Source organism: Macrobrachium rosenbergii, chromosome 34 (genome assembly GCF_040412425.1).
Source record: "Macrobrachium rosenbergii isolate ZJJX-2024 chromosome 34, ASM4041242v1, whole genome shotgun sequence".
Taxonomy (NCBI): Eukaryota; Metazoa; Arthropoda; class Malacostraca; order Decapoda; family Palaemonidae; genus Macrobrachium; species Macrobrachium rosenbergii.
The window spans coordinates 10,245,801-10,255,701 of record NC_089774.1 but is presented as its reverse complement, the minus strand read 5'-3'; the positions used below and the strand labels follow the sequence as shown (position 1 = coordinate 10,255,701).

The window sequence follows — 9,901 nt, the reverse complement described above, 5'->3', positions numbered from 1 at the left end:
GTTTATTTTCATTAATAAACGCATGATTTATTTTATTTGGAATATTTCAAGTTCAGTTGTCGGGTTGACGGCTCGTTATCCCTTACATTGTTCTAACGAAGGTATTTATTCGAATTTCTCTATTTGAATGGATTAATATACATTATAATTGATTTATTTTAATAAATACGTGACAATGTAGTTTATTTCAATGTAACTTAGTCTGATTTTAATCCGTTTTAATCATATATATCAGATTTATTCTATGTTTTCAGTGTTCAGTGTTACGTTGGGTTGGGTGGCATCCATATTTATCTGATAATTTATTCATATAAATAAAAATTCGGGGTTATTTAGTTCTATATTAGCTATTTAATTAGTTATTCAAGTTGATAAATTCACATTTATCAACAAAAGTTCAATGACAAATAAAATCAAGAAGAAGAGTTTGATTAAAATGTCCGAATGATTTATTTATATATATATATATATATATATATATATATATATATATATATATATATATATATATATATATATATATATATATATATATATAAAGAAACAACACATCAAACTACCACCCTTGAAGGGAACTTTATGGCAACAGTTGCACAATTCTGACAAACAACATACAACAAAACAACACAGGAAAGTGGTGAAACAACAATACTGCTTTGAAAATCATAGAAAAATTACAGAAGACTTCATCAGAATACTTTTTGAAAATCATAATTCCTCAAAAAATCTCCTGCTGGTTGAAAAAGTTGAAGACACTCAGTGGACAGGAACTTGAGTACTCTTGGGAACAAGAAGACAACCCTACGGTACTCCTCCCAGTTTCAGCTGCATAGTGGTATGCCTCAAGGTGGCTTCCTTTCCCTTCTCTTGGCCTGAAATACAAGAAGAAGAAGAAGAATGAGAATGGGTGGGTTTAATGTGTGTCAATGAATTTCTTTACCTGTTCAGTGGCCAGTGTCACAGTACCTCAATTATTACTGTGACACGTTGAGAGACATGATGCCCCGTCCTTGAACTTTGAGATTCCTCTCTTAAATGCTTGTTATTTGCAGACATATTCTTGTTTGTTGCAAAGATAATGGTTATTTTGATGTTTTTTGTTAGATACTAATGTGTTAAAATCTTCATTAAGAATGATAGTATGCTACTAAATGTATTATTTATACCTTGATTCTCCCTCTTTCAGAACCTGAATTCTTGCACTATCTACAAGACGCAAGAGGCTTAGACACGTGTACCTCTTGGCATTTTGCCACTAAATTTGGCACCACCAACTGGTCAAAAATCTTGGCAAAAGTGATGGGCCCATCACCTCATGCAAAGCACACCAATAAACATATACAGTTTCAATTTTGTCTCTGTGAAAGTGCTAAATTTTGTCAGCAAGATGCTACAAGGGGCTACAGAAAGCCTTTTTCAATTTCTTCAACATTAGTTCCCTCACGAAGGATTCTGGGAATACCTTCTCCATCAACTGGACCATTGTGACATCATCTTCTCTCTACTATTTGCAAGAAGTGACTACCAGAGGTATCTTAAGATTTCACTGGGGATATCTTACGTTACACAACAAAAAACTAAGTTTAGTAAGGATTCTTTTACGTCACACAACAGGTTGGTTGGTGTAGATTAAACCAATCTCAGGCCTGCATGCCTAATCTGGACTCCTGGACTCGGTTCAGACACCCAAATGACAAAAATGACTGTCTTGATGTAGCAACAACCTTTAAAACTAAAATATTCGTGACTAATGCAACTTAAAACTGACAGAATTGGTTTAGAAATAAAGATATATGATTAATAAGACCTTGGATATCACAATGAATCAAAGAATACGTATTTATCATTAAAAACCATCAGATAACAGCTTTGGTTGTTCAGAAGATTGAAAAATACTGTAAAAACAAATAGAACTATTAAATGATCTTAGCTTCCACAAAGATTAATATATTTCGCAGTTTACAACTTGCATTTCCATTAAATGCAATTATTCCAAGACTAATTTGACGGGTCATATTTCAAAAACTGAACCAAAAAAAAGTCTTCAGAAACTGTCAAGAACTTACGTAAAGACCTCAGAAATCAGCTCTCCAATCATGGTCCACTCCCGGATTGGAAAACGGTTTATTTCGCAGATAAACCTCAGGAGACAGGACCTGCCGTCTACGCCGTACTCGTTGGTGAGTCTAGATTCCACATACTGGTAGATGAAGAGCTGGTCGTCGGCAAATCTCCTGGTTTGTGGGAGAAAGAAGAAGAATGGTTTGTTTACACGAGTCATCTACTTCTTGTTGTTGTTGTCAGTACATAATTGAGGCCCTACAAGCTAGAGATAGAGGACATAAGCCCCCAAGTCTTGGTGTGTGGTAGAAAGAAGAATAATGTTTTGTTTACAAGATTGCTGCTTCTTCTTCTTCTTCTCACCTGTTCATCCTATTCTGTTGTTTGATGACGTCCAGGTACAGTGTGATGGTGCACAGCATGACCGGTATGTTTCTGGGCGTCGGGATGCCATTGCCGTCGGCGTCCGAGAGAATGGGGACGCCCACGAAGCTGGAGAAATTCACTATGGTTGTGTTGAGGGGTTGGACTATGGAGGCCATGATTACACCTGTGGGAACAACGATTATTATTATTATTATTATTATTATTATTATTATTATTATTATTATTATTATTGTTGTTGTTGTTGTTGTTGTTGTTGTTGTTGTTGTTCATTTCAACTCCTACATAAATATACAACATATCTACAGGGAAATGGCTCCTTCTTTGAAGCAAATGTGCTTCATTTCTACAGAAAAACTCAAATTTTCTTAGCAAATACTTTACATTTCTACAAGGAAAACTCTCTCTATAAACAAATACACACCCTTTCAACAGGTAAAACTCTTTTGCTTAGTAAATACACTCAATTTCTACACTAGTTCTGAGCAAATACACCATTCCTTCACTAAAAAAAACTTAGATACACAAACACATTCCACTGTTTTCAGTCTTCCCCGTCGAGGCAAAAACTCACTCTCCAAGCATGTTCTCTTAATGGCCCAGTAAAAACCCACCTCCTAAACCAACGCGTCCCCAAAAACTCACCTTGTGAGACCTCACGTGCTGCTTCTTCTGCCTCGTGAAGTTGAGAAAGCAGGACCAGATCTAAGTCACTCAGAAGTGGGACATCTTTCTTACTCAAAAGAAGAGAGAAGGGGAGGGGGAGGAGCTATGGGAGAAAGCTCTTCTACACACAGAGAGAGAGAGAGAGAGAGAGAGAGAGAGAGAGAGAGAGAGAGAGAGAGAGAACCTTCCAACAGGGGGGGAAAGTTTTATTCTTTTATTCCTCACTGGGATTAAAGGCTTACAGTTGTAGATGTCTGCAGAAAAACTGAGGCAACAGGGAGGTTAAGAAGTCACTGTAGGTACGAGAAGAAAACATTTTCAATCTATCTGTCATGTTAATTTTACGAAATAAAGAGCCGTTTTCACAAACGAACTTTCTCAATGTGGATGGCTCGGATCCTGGCCGCCTGAAAATCGAAGCAAATTACTCTTTCTCGACACGGAAGGGTGAAACTCACCCACTTCCCATCCATAGAAAAGGAGGGGGAAGAGGCACATTTCAACCACTTCCCACCCTCTTACAAAAAGTCTCTTGTCACACGACAGTTTCTCTGCCGTTCTTACCTGCCTCTCATTCATCCTACAAGGAGGTAACGCCAGCTAATTTGGGTAGGAACCACCGTTTAGGCAGTCTCCCCTTCGTGTCAACTCATTCTTACGACCTCCTCAGTGTCTTGTTTGTTTTTCCAGCGACTCACAATAGGTCGGTTCCGTCTCCGTTCAGAAATGCAGAATCTATTCAGAAATGCAGGAGCCTCTCCCAGGTGCGTGACGTGACGTCACGAATGTAAACAAACCGCGTGGGCGTTGGCTTCTAGCGATGTAATTCGGGAGAGGTAATGATTCCTAGTTCATTTTGGGGATTGATCTCAACTTGGTGTGATTTTACGGTTTCGTTTTCCGTTTGGAAAACAACTTTCACTTTTATTTAATGCTGTTTCATTCCAATTGTTCCGATTTTCTCTCTCATGAATGTAACTGCTGGTGTTATTACAAATAGTATTTATAATATTAACAATAATTATATTGAAGTTATTACCCCATTCTTCTTTTAGCAGTAGTCCCGCAATATGGAGAGAGAGAGAGAGAGAGAGAGAGAGAGAGAGAGAGAGAGAGAGAGAGAAAGTTTTTAAGATTTGGGGATACATAGGAACGAAACCCATAATAATAATAATAATAATAATAATAATAATAATAATAATAATAATAATAATAATAATAATAATGATAATAATAATAATAATAATAATTGAAGTTTTGGATGCTTATATAGAAGATAATCATTATTAACTTTCAAAATGACACTAGCAAAAAATGGCAGGCAAGAAGGATCAGTATCAAAGAAAAAAAAATGGTACAAATGCAAAGCATTATTTAAAGACAAAAAACAATGGTATAAATGCATAGCATTATTTGGAGACAAACAAAAAACAATAATATAAATTCACATCATTATTCAAAGAAAGCCAATGGTATAAATTCACACACAAAAAAAAAATTATAAGTGTACCATGACACAGCATAAAGAGGGCAGTTTGAAAGAGAACTTCAAACTCAGGACGCCAACCATTATGGAAAAGACATCTCTCGTCTATATTAACTTCAATAAACATACAATACCCTAATAAGGGCTGCACGACTCTCCAAGCGCGTGTTTTCTTAGGGGAAAAGTTACCATCCACAGACAGGCAGGCGTGACAATGAGCGCTTCAGAGGGGGAGGAGCTTCCTTACAGGCTCCGCCCACTCTTGGCTAAAGTGATTTATTCTAGACTTGAAGAAACCTTGAGGACAGTTGAATGAATCAGTAGTGAATCTGCTTTGTGTGGCTGAGGATACGTTTTGGCGTCAAGTGAATCCCTTCCTTTAAATTGACCGAATTGTTTTGTCCGAAGACTTCGCATAACATCGACCGAGTCGCTTTGTAGGTTTCATTCAGAATATATTAAACAGGTTTTGTTAAATTTAGAGAAATTATTTACTATTTTTACTATTTACCAAATTAAACAGCATCAAGGATAGTTTCTTTACAACTGGGCCATATTCAGAGGGTGAAAAGACACCAGATTACATGGAACAATTTCCATTAAATTGAATTTAAATGTCAATCGTGGATGAACCTTCAGTGCAACAAAACTTCCAAGAAGGGTCATTAATGACACATCAAAACCCCCTACAAACACTGAGCCACTCACCTCATTTCTCTAAGCCTTTCTATATCTTTCCTCCTTCCTGACACTTCTAGGGTATAAAATTTTTAATCTTGTTTTCCCATACTACATGTACTAAGCACATACTCATCTCAATAGCTTAAAGCTTCGTCCTTTCATTTACATTCAACATTCACGCATCAGTTACACCATAAAGGAGAGTTTGGCACAACTGTTTTACACTCCAAATGCTAGAGCATCTTTCACTGGCCTTGAAGTTCATTAGGGAGTCAATCAGATTTGACTAGGCCTGAGGGCATCTTTGTTAGGGCTATGAACTAACTCCCTCACTGCTGGGCTAGTGAGTCATCTAGTTACTCCTCAAGTTTTTGATCAATTAGTAGGCCTAAAAGAGAACTGAATTATATCACTGCATTGTTAAAGTTCAATACATTTATTTTGCTATTTTTTAACTTTCCACTTTATCTACTCGTTCAGAAGTCTCTAAATCCACATTTTTAATCGATTTCCTTACAGAGAAAAACTTCCTCTCTTTTAGAACAAGCAGAGACCTTTCTCAGAGCTACCATGACCATAGACATCCTGTTCAACCCACACATCGTAGTCAGGCCGTTCAGGCCGATCTGGTACATCACGACACAGCTCTCGGTTCCCCTGCGGGACAAGGAGTTCGACGCCGTGCAACTGTCCTCGGCCGTGGCCTTCTTGTTCCGCTTGCAGATCCAACTGTACAACGTCTTCAACAAGCAGTCCAAGCGTGGAAGGTGAGTTCAAGCGGCAATTACTGACACTCTTCCAATTTCACCCTCCTCTGCTCCTCAACAGGGATCGCAGGATGGCCTAGAACTCTGCACAGCCTAGACGGAGGTAGTTCACATTGAGAATCTCTTGTCGTAGACCTGCCAAGTGGCTCAGGGGCCAAAGAACAGTACCGCCAGGGCTCTGCACAGCCAAAAGGGAGGTAGTTCACTTTGAGAACCTCCTGTCGTAGTCCTGTAGAGTGGTTCACGATTCAAGGAACACCGCACCACATCGCACGAGATGTCGGCAACGCTGGGCCAGCAGACTGGGACTGTTTTCTTCTCTTACTCAGCTCCTCTGTACCAAGTGGAGCAACCTAACGGGTCCAAACAGACCTTTGCCCTTTACAGCGTGACCCTCGGCGTGCTGTTCTTCCTGGAGCACTTGTTCTACGAGAACAATGGCAAGTCGGGAAAGCAAGCGAGGTAAATCTTTTTGCTTGTGGATAAGTTGTTGAATCGATGTATTGTGTGATTTGGGTCAAGCACTGAAAATTAAAAGTGTTTGTAATTCAAGTCTTAATATTAGTGTATATACATAAAGGTTTGCAGGTATACTGTAGGTATTATCGATTCATACTTTTTCATGTACTTATATGACCAAAGTTCTGGCTCATGATTAATTTGATAATTAAATAATCAAGTAATTTTAAATATGATTTTTGCTGAGAACTAAAAATGGTGAAGGAAAATGGAGTCTTAATCCTGGTGAAACAAACAATTAGATTAATTGTCTACATTGGTTGGGCCAAATCCAGAGGTCTTTACCATGAAGATTAAGAGTCACTTATCAATATTGCTATCAAAAATGACTGTAATATAAGAGAGGAATCATATGATAACCCCTATAGCTGTAAGCTGCGTGCTATCTCAAAGCTCTGGCCAAGGTACATTCATTCTGCATGCAAATACAGGGGCCAGGGTGGATGATAGCATGTCTAAAAGACTGTACGGCTGCACACTGAATTTCAAATTCTATTTCTCTTCTTCTTCTTCCTTCAGGAGCATCCAGCAAGACCAACTGGAACTCTTCCTGCAGATAGAAGACAACATATCCACTCTCGGCTTCGACGGCCACTCGTGCGTCCTGAGGTTCATCTGCGAGCTGCAGACGAACAGGTTCTCCAGGTCTTCGATGCTCGGGGAACTCTTCACCCTGATGTTCACGTGAGTTGATTGATTTTAAGATTGGTTTGTGACGGCTAAAACTGGCGAGAGTGTGGGGTGACTGAGGGAAGAAAAGTTTGTCGAATGATATTACAATTCTGAAGTACTGAGAAGATGATGAGAGTAAGACCCGCAGTTTGTTTTTCTTGACCTGACGCTAAATATCCGCAACCGATATCACTCAAGCCTTCTATCTTGCTCTTGATTGGTTGATGCATCTGGTGGGCTGTGAGAAGCAAGAGCTTACAGCCAGTCATGACTGACTTCCTTGATAACGGCTGATGATACTTACCGTCAGGTCCAAAAACATGAGTATATGAGGCGGTGGATGGATAGTGTAGAAGAGGTGGGTGCTGGAATGGAAGCTCTCTGAGTGAGTGGTTGCATGACAGGTAAATGGCTCACTGAGTTTGTGCGAGGATTCTATGCACTGCCGATGAGCGTTCTGTGTTAGTGCTTGAAGTAGGTAATGTTGGGACATTTTCTGAACAGGGATTTCATCACAGTAAACACACACACACACACACAAAATGTTACTACCCCAACCTCTCTATAAAGGATTTAACTGATGAAAACAGGATCAAGAAAAGCATCCTAGAGCCAAATTACCAAACCCAGCCACTGACTCTATCCTCCTCCTTCCTCACAGGCCGAAACAAGGCGACAACTACACCATCCTGAAGGAGTACATCGAAGCCGAGATGTCTGGGCAGGAAGTGGAGGAGGACCTCCCTCATGGTGCAAGGTGTTCTGACAAGTACAGTACCTGTCCTGTGTCAGTATTTGCCGCTCTCAGAAGCATCGTCCATGGGGGCCTTGGTTTCTCCACGCCTTCGGATAAGCCTCAAAACACAACTGTCTCCAGACCTCTGGAGGATAGGCTGTCAACTGTCTCTAGCCCTCAGGAGGATAGTCCACCAGCTGTCACTAGCCCTGTGGAGGGCAGTCCAGTTGCTGTTTCTAGCCCTCTGGAGGATAGTCTACCAGCTGTCTCTAGTCCTGTGGAGGACAGTCCACCAGTTGGCTACGGCCCTCAGGAGGACAGTCTGCCAGCGAGAAAGGACTTGGACCTGTGAGGTCATCATGACCTCGCTTGTGTCGTGACCTCACGCTCTGCGTAATTCGTACAGGTTGATGATGGCGACCTTGCGTCTATCATCGACTCGTGGTTATTCAACTTGATGTGAATTGCGATGTTCTAATTAATTGTGTGATGTTTCTGATGTATTTTTGATAAAATCCTGAATAAAATACTTCAAATGTGATGTTTAATTATTAAGTATAACTCTGGAAATGGGTTTATATATATAAACCTTACCTCCACCTCACATGAAACCCACCTGTGTCAGCTACCTCTCAGGTACCCAATTTACTGCTGAGGAAAACAGATGCGAATAAAAGGTTTAAATGGACTGTTTCTTCATCATTCTGCCTCTCCCCCTGAGAATCGAACCCAGGGAGGTTTATTAAAATATCATGATTACAGTGAAAGACATTTCGTCTTCAAAGATGGGAGGTTTCAGACAATAATTAGAATGTTTTTGTTTATTTTGTTTACTGGAGTTTATTTACATATATATAAACAAAAAGTAGATAAACTAAAGCTGCACGATGACACACAAAGCATTTCCGGTCTATAAATGGTCTATGAATGCTTGTGTTTTGTTTTTCTTTGTTTTTTTTTGCGAAATATTCTGAGACTAGTACTGGCTATGCCAATTGGGAAAGGAGATATGTGATAAAAGCATGACGAAAAGAACGGACAAAGGCGTTGTTTTATTCATTAAAGATCACTTTGCCTTCGACGGAGAGAGAGAGAGAGAGAGAGAGAGAGAGAGAGAGAGAGAGAGAGAGAGAGAGAGAGAGAGAGAGAGCCAAGGTCAGAGCATACAGCCAGGCAACTCTTGTCTTGTGCACAGCGTGTGGGAAGCCTTGTATTGTCAACCAGTTGGTTTATTGCACTTTTTGTTCTTCTTATCGTTTCGTCTTTATTCATCTTCGTTTTGCTTCTAATTCTACTGGAGATTAAGTGGCTTCTACCCTCTGTGCTTTCTAGGACGAGATATGAACGCAAACAACTGATAACTGAGAGATATGGAAGTTGTTCTTCAAAATGTGTACTGCATGAACTTCTGACGGATTCTGTTGCGCAAGTCAGTTGGTGCTTTGGTTCGTTCCACATGAAGTTTGCTCTGTGAATAATAATTCATAATGATAATATTAATAATAAGACTCCTTCTTCAGATGCTGACAGCACAGAAAACCAAACCGATCAATAAGTTAACTTTCACTCAGAGCAAAATGACTTGTTAGCTATCTGAAAAAGCGTTCTAGGAATCATTCTGATTTTTCTAGTGGTTTAACACGACCAAAATAATTTTAGAAGCTGGCAATAGACTAGCTTCACGTAGGCCTAATACCTCAAGGGGCAGATTTATTGACCAAAAGTACATTTCTGAAAGATATTCAAACCTTCGTCGGGAGAAACTTTGGAATAAGTGGGTTTGAGGAATATTGATTGAAGAGTGACATTATTGAGAAGTTTCTGTAGATAAAACAGTTTTTTCTCTGAAGTGTTAAAGTATTGACTAAATATTGATTCTCTGGTTAACAAAATACTGTCTCTGCAATGGTTATGGCCAGATATACGAAC

At 39.5% G+C, this 9,901-nt stretch overlaps 2 protein-coding genes across 4 annotated transcripts; one reads left to right on the top strand and one right to left on the bottom strand.

Moving 5' to 3' along the window:
- Positions 1 to 555: 555 nt before the first annotated feature.
- LOC136856183 (uncharacterized) lies at positions 556 to 3,210 on the bottom strand. The gene is made up of 4 exons (XM_067133857.1): positions 3,091 to 3,210; positions 2,425 to 2,611; positions 2,067 to 2,234; positions 556 to 872 (listed from the first exon to the last, which is right to left on the bottom strand). Exons 2-4 carry the CDS (start codon positions 2,601 to 2,603, stop codon positions 719 to 721), a joined length of 501 nt encoding a protein of 166 aa, XP_066989958.1. The 5' UTR covers positions 2,604 to 2,611; positions 3,091 to 3,210; the 3' UTR covers positions 556 to 718.
- Positions 3,211 to 4,338: 1,128 nt separating this feature from the next.
- Positions 4,339 to 8,513, top strand: LOC136855978 (uncharacterized). Of its 3 annotated transcripts, none has more exons than XM_067133529.1 (4): positions 4,339 to 5,034; positions 6,107 to 6,507; positions 7,084 to 7,248; positions 7,898 to 8,513. In XM_067133529.1, the coding sequence occupies exons 2-4, from the start codon at positions 6,323 to 6,325 to the stop codon at positions 8,322 to 8,324; spliced, it is 777 nt and encodes a 258-aa protein (XP_066989630.1). In that variant the 5' UTR covers positions 4,339 to 5,034; positions 6,107 to 6,322; the 3' UTR covers positions 8,325 to 8,513. The 3 variants fall into 3 exon arrangements, with proteins under 3 accessions (XP_066989630.1, XP_066989629.1, XP_066989628.1); XM_067133528.1 differs by lacking the exon at positions 6,107 to 6,507 and adding an exon at positions 5,820 to 6,045; XM_067133527.1 differs by lacking the exon at positions 6,107 to 6,507 and adding an exon at positions 5,798 to 6,045.
- The last annotated feature ends 1,388 nt before the right edge of the window (positions 8,514 to 9,901 follow it).

Coding starts and splice junctions, on each gene's coding strand:
- LOC136856183 (XM_067133857.1), bottom strand. CDS start 2,603: ATGGCCTCCATAGTCCAACCCCTCAACACAACCATAGTGAATTTCTCC. Junction 2,235..2,424: donor CAACAGAATAGGATGAACAG/GTGAGAAGAAGA, acceptor CCCACAAACCAG/GAGATTTGCCGACGACCAGC. Junction 873..2,066: donor CTGATTTCTGAGGTCTTTAC/GTAAGTTCTTGA, acceptor CTTGTATTTCAG/GCCAAGAGAAGGGAAAGGAA.
- LOC136855978 (XM_067133528.1), top strand. CDS start 5,849: ATGACCATAGACATCCTGTTCAACCCACACATCGTAGTCAGGCCGTTC. Junction 6,046..7,083: donor AAGCAGTCCAAGCGTGGAAG/GTGAGTTCAAGC, acceptor TTCTTCCTTCAG/GAGCATCCAGCAAGACCAAC. Junction 7,249..7,897: donor CTCTTCACCCTGATGTTCAC/GTGAGTTGATTG, acceptor CCTTCCTCACAG/GCCGAAACAAGGCGACAACT.